Source organism: Pseudopipra pipra, chromosome 17, assembly GCF_036250125.1.
Source record: "Pseudopipra pipra isolate bDixPip1 chromosome 17, bDixPip1.hap1, whole genome shotgun sequence".
In the NCBI taxonomy this organism is placed as follows: Eukaryota; Metazoa; Chordata; class Aves; order Passeriformes; family Pipridae; genus Pseudopipra; species Pseudopipra pipra.
This window is the reverse complement of record NC_087565.1, coordinates 6048345-6065242: the sequence shown is the minus strand read 5'-3', so window position 1 is coordinate 6065242 and position 16898 is coordinate 6048345. Positions and strand designations below refer to the sequence as shown.

At 44.0% G+C, this 16898-nt stretch overlaps 1 protein-coding gene and 1 long non-coding RNA gene across 4 annotated transcripts in view; both read right to left on the bottom strand.

Annotated features, from left to right (window-relative positions):
- Window positions 1-1765, bottom strand: part of TAF4 (TATA-box binding protein associated factor 4) — a 35792-nt gene extending 34027 nt beyond the window's left edge. The window contains exon 1 of the mRNA XM_064674091.1: window positions 1378-1765. Within this exon, the coding sequence (XP_064530161.1) occupies window positions 1378-1693 (316 nt within the window). The 5' untranslated portion in view covers window positions 1694-1765. The remainder of the gene's footprint in view (window positions 1-1377) is intronic.
- Window positions 1766-5350: 3585 nt separating this feature from the next.
- LOC135423630 (uncharacterized) lies at window positions 5351-16762 on the bottom strand. Of its 3 annotated transcripts, XR_010434863.1 has the most exons (5): window positions 14854-16762; window positions 11223-14731; window positions 9609-9733; window positions 5581-5708; window positions 5351-5458 (listed from the first exon to the last, which is right to left on the bottom strand). It is a non-coding gene; the product is annotated as an uncharacterized LOC135423630 (long non-coding RNA). The 3 variants fall into 3 exon arrangements; XR_010434862.1 differs by having other exon boundaries at window positions 11223-16762; XR_010434864.1 differs by lacking the exon at window positions 11223-14731.
- Window positions 16763-16898: the final 136 nt, after the last annotated feature.

Sequence of the window (16898 nt, the reverse complement as noted above, 5' to 3'; positions counted from 1 at the left end):
CTTCTCTTTATTATAGAATTTGTTCTTATGGACCTGAAGTTCCCACAGCCAGAGACAATTAAAAATAAATAAATAAAAAGCAAAGCTGGCTTTCAGAAAGGACAAGATGATGTAGCTTCTTGTCCTGAATAATCTTCGTGCCCCTTGATGAGGCCTGGTGTTATCACAAGTACAATCACACACAGTCCAGGTCCTGGCCCTAAGGAGATAGAAATGGGAAAAGAATAGTGACAGAGAGACACTGAGATGCACGTTATAAGGGTCAAGGAGATCCTCCTAGAAGAGCTTCATCAATCATAACACAGGGTCTGTAGTATCTTCTTACACTTCAGCAAGTAGAAAGCAAAAAAAAAAAAGGGGGGGAGGGGAGGAATTGCAGAGAGATTCTGGGGAGACATTTCTCCCAATCCCCCTGAAAAAACAGCTTCCCTCCATTCCCACCTAGTGAGCCCTCAGTCCCAGCCTTCACACTGCCCCCCTACAACCCTCCCAGCACGAAGTGGGGAATATTCCCAGGCAGCTCCGGGGGTGGGCGGGTGGGAGAAGGCGCTGTGCAAGGTGGGGTGTTGTGGCCTGAATTCCCCCCCTTACTGGGACCCGGCGTTGTGACAACCCCCCCTTGAGGGCAGAGGAGGAACGGGAGTGTTGGATGCCCCCTCCAAGCCCCTGGAACAAGAGAAGGGGTGCGGGGGGGAATATTAAGTCAGGCAGATATTGGGGGGGGGAAGCATTTTGAGGGACTTCCTCCCCTTGAAATCCCCCCTCGCTTCCTCCTCTACAGGAAATAGGTGTCATGATTAATAACACCCCCTTCCACTTCAGCAACAGCGAAGGGGGAGGGGAAGGAGCATTTACACAGACAGCTAAGGCGGCATTATCGAGAGGGAATCCCCCCCATAACCTCCACCCCTGGAGAGGGAAGGGGAGCAGTCACAGGCAGCACAGGAGGCACAGCCATGACCGAGGGGGTGGGCTCTGCCTCCCCTCAGCCCCCGGGATTAACAGAGCCCTTTTACACTCCAGCAACAAGGACAGGAAAAGCAGAGGGGACCGGCGGAGTCACGGACGGGCACTGCCGGCTCCTTCTGCGGGGCGGCTGCCCCCACACATGATCCAACACCCTCGAGTAAGCACGGGCGAGGAGGGAAAATAAAGGGGAGGGAGCAAGGCGCGGATACACACCGAGGGGGCATGATGAGGGGAGGCTCTCCCCCGTATGATCGATACCACCCTTTGCACTCCCGCTCCTGCCACAACGAGAAGGAGGAGAGAGGGAAAAGGGGGGAAAGCAGAGAGGGAAGGAGGCAGCGGGAGCTGGGGAGTGGGGGGAGGGGAGGGCCCCTCTCCCTCAGAGCCCCCCACCCCTGCCCACGTTACCTGCTTTTGTGATCTCTGGGGCACTCAGTCCCATCTTGCTGCCGCTGCCGCTCTCTGTTTGGGCATTAGCATTGCCTCCTACTACTACTCCTCCAGGGCTGGGGCTTGGGCTGCTGCTGCTACTGCTGCCGCTCACAACATGGTTCCCCAGCAGCCCCCCAGCGGCCCTCAGGGGCTCCTGCGCCTTGTGGTGCTGGTGGTGGTGGCCGGAGGCCGCCAGCTGGGACTCCAGGGAGCCCACCAGGTCGCTCACCACCTTCTCATCCACCTCCGTGTTCAGGAAAACCTCATCCAGCAGATCCGAGCCCGCCGCCATCTTTTTTTCGGAGGGTTCCTGTGAGCGCTCCCTCCTCCCCCCCCTCCCCTTTCACTCCTCCCTCCTCCCCCCGCCCCGCTCGCACCCGCTCCCCCCGCACCAACCGCGCACGCGCGCGCGCCCGGCCCTCACATCACCGGGCCGGGCAGGGATTCCGCCCGCCGCTGATTGGCCGGCGCCCGCGCTATAAAAGGCCGTGCAAATGGCTGCGAACGCTTAGTTGGGAGTCGGGCGGCGGCGGCGGCTCCGCGCGGGCCGCGGGGCGGGCGGGGGCTGCGGCCCCCTCGGTGTGGCCGCGCCGCGGGCGCGGGTTGGTGCGGGGGGCCCGTGCGGGGCAGGGCGGGGGGGCGGCCGCGGCCGCCGGCGGCTCTTTGTCTGCCTCGGCCCAAAATGGCTGCATGTTTTTCCCTGCTGCTCCCTGCGTCCGGGTCTCCCCCGCCGGCGCGAGTCTGAAGGGCGCCCCGCACCTGTGCCAGCTGCGTGTAACTGATCCACCGGCGGGGCGGGCGGGGTGCACGCCCAGCCCCGGGCGGGGGCAGCGGGCGAGGAGGAGCCCCTGTGCCTGCCTCCCTCCCTCCCTCCCTCCGCCGCTGGCGGGGCGACCCGGGGGCCGCAGCCCCTCGGCGCGGCTGGGCCGCGGGGGCGGGTGCCGGGCGCGGTCTGACTCAGCACGGCCGGGGAAAGCGCTGCGAGCCCGGGCGCCGCGGAGGGAAAAGGGAGAGGAGAGAGGGGAGGCGGGGGGGGAGAAGAGAAGGAGGGAGACGGCGATTTTGAACGGTCCAGTCGCAGCTGCGAGCCGGCACGGCAGGGCGATCCCCGCCCGTGTGTCAGCCCGCGTTACACCCCCGGCGCCGCTTAACCCTTGTGGGGGAGCCGCGCTCCGCGCAGCGCCCGGCGGGCAGCGCTGACCCCCGAGGGTCGGCCCGCGGGCATCGGGCCGGGCGCTGCCGGCAGGTGGGACACGGTCGCGTATACGGGAGGCGGCTGCACTTTGACCTTGTTGTGCAACCATCATAAAGGAAGTAAATAACGTAAAAAAAAAAAAAAAAAAAAAAAAAAAAAAAAGAGGCACAACCCGCCTTTCAATAAGCGCGCTCTTCTTGCCGAGCGCTGTTTCCCCGGAAAAGCTGGATTGCTGGAACAATATTGCCAGATGCTACGATTTATCTTTCGGGGAATAAAAATCATAGAATCGTCAAGGTTGGGAGAGACCTTTAAGATAAAGTCCAAGCATAAACCCAGCACTACCATTGTAACCCCTGAGCTACTAAACCACATCATCCAGCGCCAGGTCCAGATGCCCCTTAAACACCTCCACCACCTCCCTGGCAACCTATTCCAGTGCCTGATTCAACTTAACTTTCAATTAAGTTTTAAGGGGCAACAAGCTTAAAATAGCACCTCTTATATCAGTATTTTAAAATAAGCTTTGCTCTTATGTTTTGGGAATGGGTGGCATTAGAGGCTGGAACTCTGCTGTTAGTGGGATGGGCTCAGCACCTGCTGGTTGGTGATGCCTAGAATTGACTGGCCTGAAAGCTGCTGCCTGAAGGCTGATGGAGACCTGGAAGAACAAGAGCTATGAGTTATCTGTGAGAAGGGGGTTGTTTTAAACAGGTCAGAGTATTGTCTGCTTAGGATTGCCCAAATGTGGGTGTCAACGCTTTCCCCGTGGCATATTTGTGATGATCACTTCACTTGTAATGCTGTGACATTAAATAAATTGATCTGCTTGGCAGTTGACCCTGTGAGCAATGGGAACAGTGCTGAAGTACTGTCCGTGTCGTACCCTGCCCCCAAATATGCAAATGTACCTTAAAAAGCTCACACGAAAAACCATTAAAACTGATGGGTATTTGTTCTTAGCACATAGGCCTCAAATAATAGTATAAGTATCTTTAAATCAAAAATCTTAGAAATTCAGTTCATAGTAAATAATACTGCTCTTTTAGTTTCTATGTCCTCCTCTAACCTGCAGTAAACTTTGGCTGGTGACTAAAAATTACAACACTGAGCCTTTCCCAAGGCTCCACTCACTTCACCAGGTGGCATGACTAGGAGGGACTGCCTAAGTCCTCTGAGAAGTTATATATTAATCTTTTATTCTTGTACTCAAATACTTTTCTCAGTCATCATTTGAAACTCAAGGAGAGAAACTGCCCTTCCCATCACTATGATTTTTAACTTCCGTTTTTATTGATTTTTGACAAATTACAATGCTACAAAGTAGCTGTGATTTTACAGACGTTGCTGTAGGTCACGTTGCCCGTTTCTTACGAGACAGGAATGCTGCTTCGAGCAGGACAGTCCCAACCTCTGCTGCTGCCACAGTCGAGCACATTGCTAGTTTTAGCTATGGTGAAATTCTATAAGCAACATACCAAAGAACTCTCTGGAATAGAAGCCTTGTCACATTCCCTAACCAGCAGAAGAGTTAATCTACATCAGCTGCTCGAATGATTTATTAAGGGTGAAAAAGCTCGACTTTAAGCTAAACCAGCCCAAAGGTGCAGAGTGGCTGAAAGTCTTTGATGGCATCTAACCAGGGTACAGCCCCGTGCTGGGCCACAGTGCCTGAGGGAAGAGAGAGGGACAGGAAGAGATGGAGGATGCTATCAAGTGGCAGCAGCAGCAGCCAGCATCAAGGGACAGAGCAGCCTATATTCTTCCTCTGCTCGCATTCTAGGACAGCTTGAATGTAGTTTACAGATGCCTACAAAACTAGAAATAAAAACCTCGAAATCTTCACGTCCTCATTCTAACACTCTCTTTAGTGTACCATATGGCACATCTACCATATTAGGTAAACAACTTCACAAAATTACAAGAGCAACTGAGATTCATTACAACTTGTGCATTATAAGTGTGTAGGATTCATTACCGAATAATTTATCTTTTCATACTCTCTGTCTGTTGTTTGACACTCGAAGTAAGTTTCTGCACTGAATTCTTCAGGACAAGAGTTCCAGCTCCTCTGTGCTGTACTGCTAAAGTTTTAAATTATATAAAAGAGCAACTTGCATAAGAATTCTAATAATGGGTTACAGGTAATTGTTGATGTTGATGTACAAATAATCAGACTCAATATACAATGAATGCTGTGGACTTCACCCATCAGCAATAACATCAAAAGATCTTGAATATCACAAGCACATATGGATTCTCCATGTGTCAAAGAGCAGAACTTAGCAGGAGCTGTACAGGAAAACTAGAGAGCTGTCATTTGTTTCAAACTGCTCCCTTTAGGATATTCTTATTTAAATCCTCATTTTTTCCCCCAGAACTAGCCTATGTAGATCATGGCCCAGAGACTGTGTCTCAGGTTATGGTAATGCCATTCTTTTTCTTTTTGTTTTCTAAAATGTAGTTAGCCTAGAACTCATTACAGGAATATCTGACAGAGGTATGGATTGGGGTGATAAGGGACAGAGCAGAGAAGCCTGCAGATGGTTTTAGTCTTAACTGACCTTTGGAAGACTAAGGGCCCATCAATAAATAGACGAAAAACTGATAGTGATAGTTCTGACTGGTGATTTTTTTGCTCACGTTTCCTGCCCTTTTCTCTGCTCCTCACCCAGCCACCGATCATTTCAAATGCTGAAAGGTGGAATTTAACTGGTAATACCTCGAATCCACAAGTTCAGTCAAACAAGATGATGAAATTAGTACAAATTTTGGGTTTATTAGAAAGCGTCACTGTTCTTGTAGCCAGTGCCAGTCTCCTTTAATAAGTGTTCAGCAAAACCATCAAGACTTCATATGCATCTGGAATACAAATGTTTGACAATCTATAGGAAAAATATTCCTGGTTTTTTACTTTGAAATAAGGGGCAAATGCAGTCTTACTACATACATATACCTGGAAATAAATAAAACAACTTAAATACCTCTTTGCAGTTTATGCACTTGACTGTCCTCTCTCTGGAAGCTCAAAACACTGTTAAAGTCTTGATCTTCAAATCATCCCATGTACTTCAGTTGTCCTTAAGTGAATCCCTGAAGAAGTCTAATACTCCTAATAGGGATTAATATTCAAAATTAAGTATGGTATGCTCCAGGAAAAAGTCTTAACCCTTGCAGAATAAAATAACAAGAGATGAACAGTAGATTTGGAAAGGAAGTGTGAAGTCCCCTTTTATTTTGTGATAATCATACTTCTCTACACTCCTATTTCCACTTAAGGACAGTGTCTGCTCTCATGAGTACTGAACTGTTTCTGCAAGCTACAGAAGCACCACTTTTGACAGCAAATCAGTGTTCTGGACTGAACACCTCTCTAGGGAAGAGGAATGGCAAAAGCATCCACTTTTTTAAACGTTTATATCTACATAACAGTTACTGGAACTCCAGAAGTAGAGCAGAAAAAAACCAGCTCTTCTTTTCATAAAATATATTTGCATGACAGCATGAGGGGTTGTCCTCTTTTTAAACACAAGGTATTTAACGATACCTAGTTATTAAGTGGGAAATACACAGAAAATACCTGTTAGAGAGAAATTAGTTGTGAGCTTGATTTTCAAAATGAAAGGTTAGCTGAGCACACAACTGCCTTGGCAATGTCCCCTAGTGTTTATGGGACAGAAGATTGTGTCACTATTACATGCTACATGCAACTCACACAGGAGTTATTTCAGTAGGGCTGTCCCAAGGCATTCCAAAGTCCGTGCAACTCAACATCCTGTGCCCAAAAGAAGGTGCCCAGAGAATATACTGTAAAATAAACTATTATTGTTTAAAACCCTTCAAGGCTTTACAGTATAAAAGAGCTGTGGAATACTATTTTTCCTTCCCAACTGCTCTTCATCTAACTAGTCATGCTTGTTACTGCCTGCCAAGATAGGAAGTATCAATATCCAGGCTCATCTGTGCGGGAATTCCTGGGGAACTTTACTAAGAAAAAGGAGCACTTGTATAAGAAGATGGGAGTTTCTAACCACACACCCCAGCAGCTGGCAGAGACTTTTCAAGCAAATCCTCTGAATGGAGATTACTAGTAAATGTCCAGAATTTTATCCACAGAGGAGGGAAGCAGCGGGCATGTCAACAAAGATTTGCGTTTTATCTGTTCTGAAAAATTTCTTGTGCAAGTCTACAGGATTCATGGGGAAAAAATATTATTAGAAGATTAGAGGTCCTTCTGGTAACTACAACCAGCTTCAGTAACTTCACATATTTTGAATTTAGCAAATTATTAGAACTGACCGGGCAAAATGAAAGTGCTTTCCTCTCCAAGCAAATTAAAGAACTTTTGGAAAATTGAATCACTATTTCCAAGACAGAATATGTCAAGAAAATGTGCCTACTGATGGGTCTCATTACTGGAAATCCAATTTGCACATTTTACAGTCAGGATTTGTTAGAATATGTTTGAAATATTTCTTTTTAGTGAGTGCTGACTTTGGCAGGTTTTGCTTCTATTGTTCTGGGATCCTTTGTGGGCAAAGTATGACCCTGCGAGGGATGTTTTATCAAAAATATACCCTCAGACAACCTAAATGGTATGTGATACCATGGATATTCCAGTTCTGGACTCTTGTGCTCTCTTAGTTCAGAACTGTTCTAATTCTTCTCTGAGCTTTCCAGCATCATCCAACACTGAACATTTACTCCACCAGTTCTCCTGTTTGCTTAAAGAACTGAAGACAGATGGATTTTTTCCAGTCAATACCATGATACAGCTTTCTTAGATCATTGCCATTTTGTCCCATCAAAAAGACTTTACTGGACACATTTAACAATTGACCAGTTATGGCAATCAGTGTTATCATCCCTCCTTCTTTATATGCTTCTCTCCACTTACCTTCAAAAATACATAAATAAAGATAAATGAAAGAACTTAAGATGAATCTTCATCTTGTTTGCTCTTGGTCAGTGCCAATAACAGGTACAGGCAGTTCCTCAGTTCTGAAACAGCAGTTGCTGTAGTTGAAAACATTTGTCCTATGGAATTTGATATCACAATGCCTGGAGACTGTAAGTTACAGGAGCAGAGCTGGACACATTCTTTGTCTCTGTGCCCCTATTTAAATCATTCAGTGGCCCCATGGCACCCCTTTTTTAAGATAAAGGAGTTATTTAAAAAGGGGATTGTGTGCCTGAATACACATTTTTTAGCTCATTAATAGTATCAAATGACTTACAGGCTAAAAAGTTGGTAAAACTTTCAGCATATGTTCAATACGTAGGACAAAATCTTATGTAGACAGAAGAGGTATGGAAACATCATAATTTAAAGAAAAAATGAAAGCAATCTAGTAAAGGAGGTTTGTTTTGGTTGTAATGAAATGAGATTTTATCTAAATGTTTTGTGGATTTGGAATGCAAAAGGTACGTAAGGAAGATTTTGCCGAGTTTTGGTTTTGTTTTGGGTTGTTTTTTTTTAATGACTTCTCTGTAATAACTGATTAGAATAAATCATGCTGCAGCTTCTTTATTGAGCTGCCTCAGATTTAATAAAAACACAGCTAGAAAGGCTATTAGACAGGTTTGGTTTTTTTTTGGAATCTCCAACAGTCTAGTTAGGGATGTGTTTCCAGACTATAAGTTATTTTCTTACACTACCTAAAATATATTCTCACTATCAGAGTTCAAGGACTTGCCCCTATTCCTTTAATAAGCTTTTGCCCATTTTGGAAACTGCAAACAAATCTAATAACTCAGTTAAATATGGGATGTGTTCCCACAGTTGCCTGAAGAAACTAGTACATGTTTTGAAGCAAGTCAGACAAAAGATTTTATCTCTCAAATATAAGATGGGCAAAGCTTCCAACCCAAAGGAAACAACACACCCAGATAAATGGCCAAGGGGTTTATGTTAAGTTGTTCCTTACTGTCAATTTTGTCTGTATGGGGTACCTTCCAATATTCTTCCATCACCACAGAAGTATAACAAAATTGCTGTCACTATTATTTAAGTTGCTAGCTAGGACAGTAACCCCCTCTGTCTGTGTACAAAAACCATGTATTAATGACCAGACTAAATGGCAGGCAACAAATGTAACTTCTTGATTAGGCAAGATGATTAGGCTGGGGTAGCAATAGACAATTTGTATGTTCCTGTGTAAAGCAGTCAAATTGTTTTTATGAAATTATAAAACTTGTTTCTCTTAATTATTTTCAGCAGAGCAAAAGAGAGAGGTATTTTTGCTGCTCTGTGAAGTTCAGTGGGCCAGTAAGTTTGTTCATTTGTTACTATTCCTTGACATGAAGCTGTGCAAGCAGAATTGTATGACTTGGCAGGCTGAAGCCATCCCCGCTCAGGCTCATCCCCAGCAAGAGCCCATCAAAGGTAACATCCCTGTGACTTCCAAAGTTATGTGAAGTTGGAGACTGGTACATATGTTGGTGTGATCATACAACAAGCTGGCTCTTACCCCTGGACTGTTACCAGCATTTCCACTGACTCAAAGAGAAAACAGAAAGCCTGTACAGTGTCAGGTTGTCCCCTTCTTAAAGCTTTCCTGTCATGGGAAGAGATTCATGGAAAACAGAACCCTCACACCTTCTCTTACAGTCTGACCACTTTTAACTGTTCTGAAATTCAACCTTTTCAATTCAGAGGGATCGTCTCCCTTCAGGAATCACACCATCCTCTTTTATAACTGGGTGGAGCAGTGAGGCACCTGCAACCCACAGGGCCTGAATCACTGACTCCTGCCCCATAAAGGCCAGAATGAGTTATTATCCTATTGCAGCTCAGATCCTTGAAAAGTTGTGCACTACTACATAACTTTGCGCTTCCAGTTCATTCTCTTGCAGATGCAAATATCAAATTTCTTTCAGTTTGGAATAAATACAATTATTTTTTTCTAACTCACAACCTGACCCTCAACTCTACTTGTGGTTCTTTCTACTTCATCAACAACAATTAAGATTCTTCAGACCAGTTTATGCTCTGAGTTAAACTTGCACAAACCTTTTGCCTTCAAAATGTCCTCCCAGATAGCCTTTAGAAAGTTGGCACAGGGGATGTCATGGGCAGAGTAAATGTTGAGGATGCTGCTGAGTAAAATGCGGAGTCCAAGATGAAGCTGTGGGACTCTGGAAAAAAAAAAAAAAAACAACAAAACATATTAATAAGAATTAAGTGAGAAAATTGAAATGCCAAATCTCAAATGTTTTGGTTACTGTACAGAACAAAAAGGTGGCTTATAAAAGTACACTATTAAACCCCTTGTCGTACATCAAGTAATAGAGAAATGAGGTATAAAGTACAAATATTGTAAAGGCTTTGGAACAGTAAATGTCAGAATCTTCATGGCTATGTGAAAAGTGTGTACACAAATATTGCAACAGTAAGGAGAAGTATGAGTTAGAACTCACCATCCAGAGAGACCCTACTGTCTTCTGTGAAGATCGATTTACAGTTTAGTTTCTAAAATGTGAAGGAGATTAAATGCCAGTGTATTGTCATACTAAAATAAATTACTTTCTGAAACAGCACTACAATCCTATTGCTATGAATTACTTTACCATTCTTGATATCTTTAACCTAAACCTGAATTAAAACCTGTAACCTTTAAATTCCAAAGCCTATTTAGTCTTATTTTAAAAAGGAAAATAACGAAGATAAATGAAGAACACCCTAGAAGATAAAACAATGACTAATAATTCACGTCCTCGAAGACATTTCTGAAACATGCCTTTTCAAACAAGTCCAGGAACAGTTCAAGCCATGAAAACTGCAGCAGATGTTATGCAGGGAAAGAACAGCTCACTGCCAAGGCTGGGTAAAATGATACGTTACCTCACTGAACAGAAAGAAGCCGAATCTACAAGTCATTTGTAAAACAGGTAAGAGAGGGAGACTCATTTCTTTGGCTGAAGAACAGAGTCCACTGTAAAGAATTAATGCAAATGAGGTCTCTAAACTAAAGCATCTAATAAAGCAGCTCTTTCCTCTATGTTCTCAGCCCAGTGATGTATGTTGTCCTATGATTTGATTTGCACGAGCAAGAGCTGTGCAGCGGTCTTGGTTCAACCCCACTCAGGTCTCAGTGCCAAAGAAACAGTGCTCAGTTCTGATGGCTGGAATGTGTTCAATAATTTGTAGGGAGAGAAAGAAGTACAGAGAAAGAAGGAGGAGCTCTTAAAGAAACACTGCTGTCGAGCTTTCTGGAATTTTAGCCAAACCCAGCTAGTGAAGCCAGATTTCTGTATGGGGAATGGTGACATTTGCTTGTCTGCAACATCCAGGGGTGTGAAGTGAACACAACTTGTATTACTGCAGTGAATATAACTTGTACTCTCCATTTGATTTTGTTCAGAAAAGACTGGTCACAGAGTGATGCATCAGGCTGTACTCCCATCTGCTCCTTGGTCTCTCCACTGAGACATTGTCAAGTGTACCAAGTAGGTCAGTTGTGACAGTCTAGCTGTACCTTGGGCTCTTTTCAGCCTACAAGTGGATTTAGATCATTGGTTATCACTGCAGCTCTTCAACCTCTAGGAAAGCTGGGCACGAGACTACATGTACAGATTCTGATTCTCCCAGTTAATGCATAAATGTGAACCTCTACAAAATCTTTACCTGCAGATTAATCCTCTGCAGCATTTCATCCCTAAAAGACAATTTTTTGCTTCCTTTCTCCTTTTATTATCTCCTATTTTTCTTTCAGTGTGCTCTTCACCTTTTGCTCACTTCATGCCTTAAAGAACTTTATGAAATCCTACTCTCATCACATGCCCTCACATCAGTGCCTCTATGAGAAGGATACACGTGTAGTTGACTTCAGTGCAAATTATCCAAGGAAAGCAGCCTATGCAAAAAAAAAAAAAAAACAAAACCAGAATTTTTCCTAATGGAACTTCGTATCTCAGGCTACATTCAGTGCTCCCCCCTGTCCTAGACAGACAATTATCTCTCTTTATGCCCTAATTATTTCTAAACTTAAGTCTGAATCCTCTTGCTCTTTTGAATGGGAGATAAGTGCATAAACACCTGTTTAAGAATCTAGGCCTGGCTTATAAGTCTTCATCTTTCAATTTTTTGTGACCAAACTGCAAACTTCAGCTTTGTCAACCTTTTATATATCACAAACATTATCCATTTACTTTAAGAAATAAAAGGTTCTCTTAAAATTATCTCCAGCTTCCATATCCATGAATAAATCACCTCCTGGTCAGTGATGATAACTTCATCTTGCCATTTGTGATCCAGAAAGCCTCAATATAAAAGGTAATTGCACTTCCTTAACAGTTCCATTCCCCTCTGTGCTTCAGTGATGAAATGAACTCCAACAGCAGGCAGGATTTTTGAGTTATGTTCTTGGTACTATGTCTAGTACCAAGTGTGGATTTTTAGTCTTCTTTCCATGAAGCAGACACTGGAGTAGTGGTGTGAGTGTAGAAAGTCTGCAACAGCAGTTTGTGTTCATTCTAATAAAAGATTTTAGGCGTGTCCAAGATATTTCAGTTTTATAAAAATAAGTAAATGTTTGTTCCCTCCGTACTCCGTTGTACCAAAGGTGTCCCAATGGCTTCTAACCTCGATAGGCTCAGGCAATCAGACACAACTTTTATAAGTAGACTCATGAAGTGCAAACAGCAAAGACTGGGCAGGTCAGAAAAGCACTGTTGGCTTATCCCATACATTTAGTGGACATATTGAACCTATCTTAAAAAAACAGAGTTTACAAGTCAGACGGGTAATCTGAATCTTCCACATGGAAGTGCTACACAAACAAAACAATTCTTCAGCATGTCTTTGTCATTTTACCATTGGATTTCCACAAGTACAAAAGAAATTATTATTTTGTATTAGAGCAAGGGACTACCTTTATCTTTAGAAAATGGTTGATTTATCAAGGAAAGGAGTAACTGGCTACAGTATGAAAAGTGGGATTGAATGCATACATGGAACAAGAAGGTAAAAATGTATCATTTTAACGTGAGCAAGTTTATAATAAAGCTGGTTAAACAGTGTAGATTTAGAGCCTGTTTTGTAATAACATAAAATGCTACTTACTTAATCTCTATAGGTAAAGACTTAGATACTGACACCATACCTTATAAACACTGTGTATCTGTACAAAACAGTGTTTGTTTTCAGCCAAACTCATGCAAATATTTCGTCCTTTTATGTTTGTATTTCATACAGTTGGAGTGTTCAAATAAACAGCAGTGCCCACAGTGTGGTCTTGCTTTCACACTCACAAACTTTGTGGGTCTGAATAAGATGTTTAATCTCTCTGCCATCTCCTCCTTACTGGTAACATATATTTTGTCTTGACTGTGCTTTACAGTCCCTTGGACTGCTGAGAAGTGCAATGGAATAATGCAGATTTATGCCAGTGCCACTGAGTACACAGTCGAGGTACTAATTAAGAGAACCAAACCCACGCAAGACTAAAACTAAGACATTTTATAAAATATTTCATTTAAAACCAGGATTTAAACTGACTTTAAATTTGATATATGGGGGTGGAATGAAAGATGTCAAAATTGAAGTGCTTGAGGCATAGACTCAAAACTGAGAAAAAGAGAAAGAGAGGAAGGGGAGAGAGGACAGATCAACATTACAGCTATTACAGTCTCTGTATTTATTTATGAAATAAAGAAACCCCAACACCTATTGTTTGATGGATTTTTTTTTCAGAAGAGAGGCCCCTTTTGCTGAGATGTAAGACAAATTAACATGATGAAACACTATTTCCTACATACATAATTGTATCACTTTTTCTTAGACTGTTGGGAAATATAGAAACTAATTGTATTAACCCCACATTGTCTAAATAAAGATTACCAAGTTTTCTATTTTTTCATATTTCTATTTATTCATATTTCCATTTTTTCTTTCCCTTATTCCATTTACCTTCCCTCTCTCTTCCCTTTATTTTAGTTTCCTTCAATTGCCTTTTTCTTTATTCTAGTTCCTCTGCATTTCTTTATTTAGAATAAAAAACACTTACAAGGGTGGATTTTTTTTTTTTCTTCTCATCTTTCCTGAATTTTTTTCAGTTTCTCCACCTTGTTCTAGTCCTTCCTTCATTCCTGGTCTCTTTTCTACTACCCATTTCCCACACTACTACAGAAACTGTGTTCTGTACTTGGTGACCTTCCCTTCCTTCCCGCAGCTACCACAATTTTTCTTTGAAACTGCTGCTCTGTTTCTAACTTTTTCTCCCTCTAGGGCTCTCTCATTTCTCCCTTCCTTTGTATCATTTGTTTTGTTTGCCATACCCCAGCTCAAATCTCTGTTCCACTTTAACTTCCTCCATTTTCCATGCTTGTTTCTTTTCTCTCCTCTTCTTCACCACCAACTGCAAACATATCTCACTGTCCCCTCGTGAAAAAGGGGATGCTTCAGCAGCCTGGCTCCCTTCTTCCAGCAGTTGGGGCTTGTTAGAGGTGTCCTGCCAACAGCTGGTTTCTGTCATTAACTCTGCCAGAGTCAGTTCAGCTCACGTTGCCATGGATGTAGCGACCAGCCACCCCACATTTCCTCTCTCACCCTCATGCACCCCATAAATTTCCATCAGTGCTGCAAGTCACAGGTTTCTCTTTTAACTGCTGTGAAATATCATTATATATATATATATATATATATATATATATATATATATATATATATATGGGTGGGTGACTCTCCAAAACACCACAGTTGCTTTCCAGCTGCCACGGGAGCCTCCTTAGTTCTGGCAACACAGGTTTTTCTGTAAATGAATTAACCATGTGGTTACATTTACTGTACCCTACCTCCAGTCTCCAAAAACCACAGTTCCCTGTAGTCCAGATTGCTGTTTTGTGAATCCTATGTCTGCTGTGATCACGAGGAGTCTCTCCACCAGGTTTCTTCCTAGTGCCATGATGAACTGCAGTCAGCTTCTCCATATGAAACCAAATATTCCCTTTTCATATGAAGGATGCCCAGGATCACACACTTGTCATGAATTTACGCAGTGAGAGATGCTCTTTCCTTCCTCCTTTCAACACTTAGTGGATGAAGAACTGCATTTTTTAGCAGAATAAATAACACTAACAGGGCATTTAAAATGTCAAGTGTCGTATTTCTTCTTGCTGATCACTTGTTATCTCTGACTGTTGTCAAACAAAAGATATTGAGGAAATTCATTACAATAAGAGTATCTTCCAGAAGCAGTTTGATTTATGACCAGGATGATTATAACTAAAATTCTGTATGTTTGTATATCTCTCCTTACCAGTGTATAGGTCATGCCACTTTGGTGTAGTTCTCTTTTTCCACACTGGTTTAATTAGCTTTCCTGCAGGACCCACACCACTGTATCAGTACATGTGATTGTCCCTTCCTCCTTTCTGGTATTGAAAGAAAAAAAAAATGAAAGGATAAAACAACCGTCAGAGGTTTTTTTGAATAAATAGCAAAATTCTGAGACTAGAGGTACTTATGAACCAGTGATATTTTGATTTGCATAAAGAAAAAAAATAATTGAACTGCAAAACCCAGAGTCTCATTTACTATTTCTAAAAAATATTTTAAGAGTGGAAATAAGAAACATCAAATTAGACATACTGTGGAGTTGGAGGTTATAAACCAAAAGAGGGAGTACTGCTTCTCTTCCTTTGGTTGTATTGCCTATACTGGCATCATTTTGCTCATTATAAATAATTATTCTGGCTGTCTCGAGCATTTTATTATTTCTTGCCCTATTTTTTCTCTATCTGAACTTTTCCACATTTTTAAACTAGACACTCCTCATACAGGGGAACTAGATGAGTTTTTTCATCAAGGAAGTTTCTAAGCAGTAATTTGCCCGCTAAAGGGCACTGTTTACTGCAGTAGAAAAGGAATCTCTTCTTTTCCTGTGTAGGTTATACTTCAGGCTGAGCTAAAAATCTAAAATTATTTACTTTAAAGGCTGGCTTTCTTAGTCAAAAACTACTGCTTGCTCAATTAATATGTATAGATTATTTACTTTATATTTTTTTAGCAACTCTACGTTAGAACAGTGACAATTTAACAAGAAAAAGACTGCACACATGTGTCTTTAAGAGAGAGTGGAAAGGAAGGCGTCTGCCCTGTTCAGGCAGGGAGATCTGCTCTCCAGGTTGCACAAACAGCATGAAGAGTAACACCATAAAACACAAAAGGTCACAGGGCAGACAGCTTGGGGCATTGGGAGAACAGCTCTCCGAGCCGTGGTGTGCAGGGAAGCAGGTCGTCCTGACATGCGGATAAACCTGTGGACTGCATCTCCCGTGTCGCTGTTGTATCGCTGATGGAAGACATGTAACCAAGGCATGGGCTCCTGCAGCTCCAGCGAACCTCCCCGCACTCAGACAATGGCTCTGCTGTATTGTCTGCGGCCGCTGGGTTTGAATCTTATTCATTTGCGTCACACAAATTAGTGAGATTTGTGCACTCTGACCTGCTGCCCCAAAGGCAGCCGCCCCGCCTGATCCCCATCCACCCTGGCGCTGGTGAGTGATTTCACCTCCTGTGACCATGTCTGCCAGATGCTGCCGGTTGTCTCTCATTGACCCGCAGATGGCTGGGGAGCACGATGGCTCCCTGGGGACACCGCGCCGAGCGGTCCACGCTCCAGCTGCGGCCTGGCCATGAGTGACTGCGCCAGGGTGACCTGCACCAGGAACAGCCGGACAAAGGCGCGGTGTGACCCGCACAGGGCAGGGCCTGGTGGCACCCGGGGCTCTGCCAGCGCCAACCGGGTCCTGAGGCTGCCACAGCACCGGAGGGAGAAGGGGCTCGAACAGAGGCAGCCGTGGTTGTTCTGTCAGGGGAAGGGATGATCCCCACTCCATGGGTTATGTGACAGCAGCTCTGCCACACAAGTGAGGGGCAGTGACACATGAGGGACAGTGCCACACAAGTGAGGGACAGTGCCACACAAGCAAGAGGCAATGACACACGAGTGAGAGGCAGTGCCACATGGGCAGTGCCATATTAGTGGCAGTAACACACACGCGAGGGGCAGTTCCACGGGAGTGAGGGGCAGTGACACACGGGCGAGGGGCAGTGCCACAGGAGTGAGAAGCAGTGCCACAGGAGGGAGGAGCAGTGCCACAGAAATGAGGGGCAGCAGCACAGGGGTGAAGAACGGTGACACACGAGTTGAGGGGCAGTGCCACAGGGGCGAGGGTCAGTGACGCCTGGGCAATGTCACACGAGGGTCGGTGCCACACAAGCAGTGCCACACAAGGGGCAGTGCCACATGGGCAGTGTCACACGAGGGTCGGTGCCTCACAAGGGTCGGTGCCACACAAG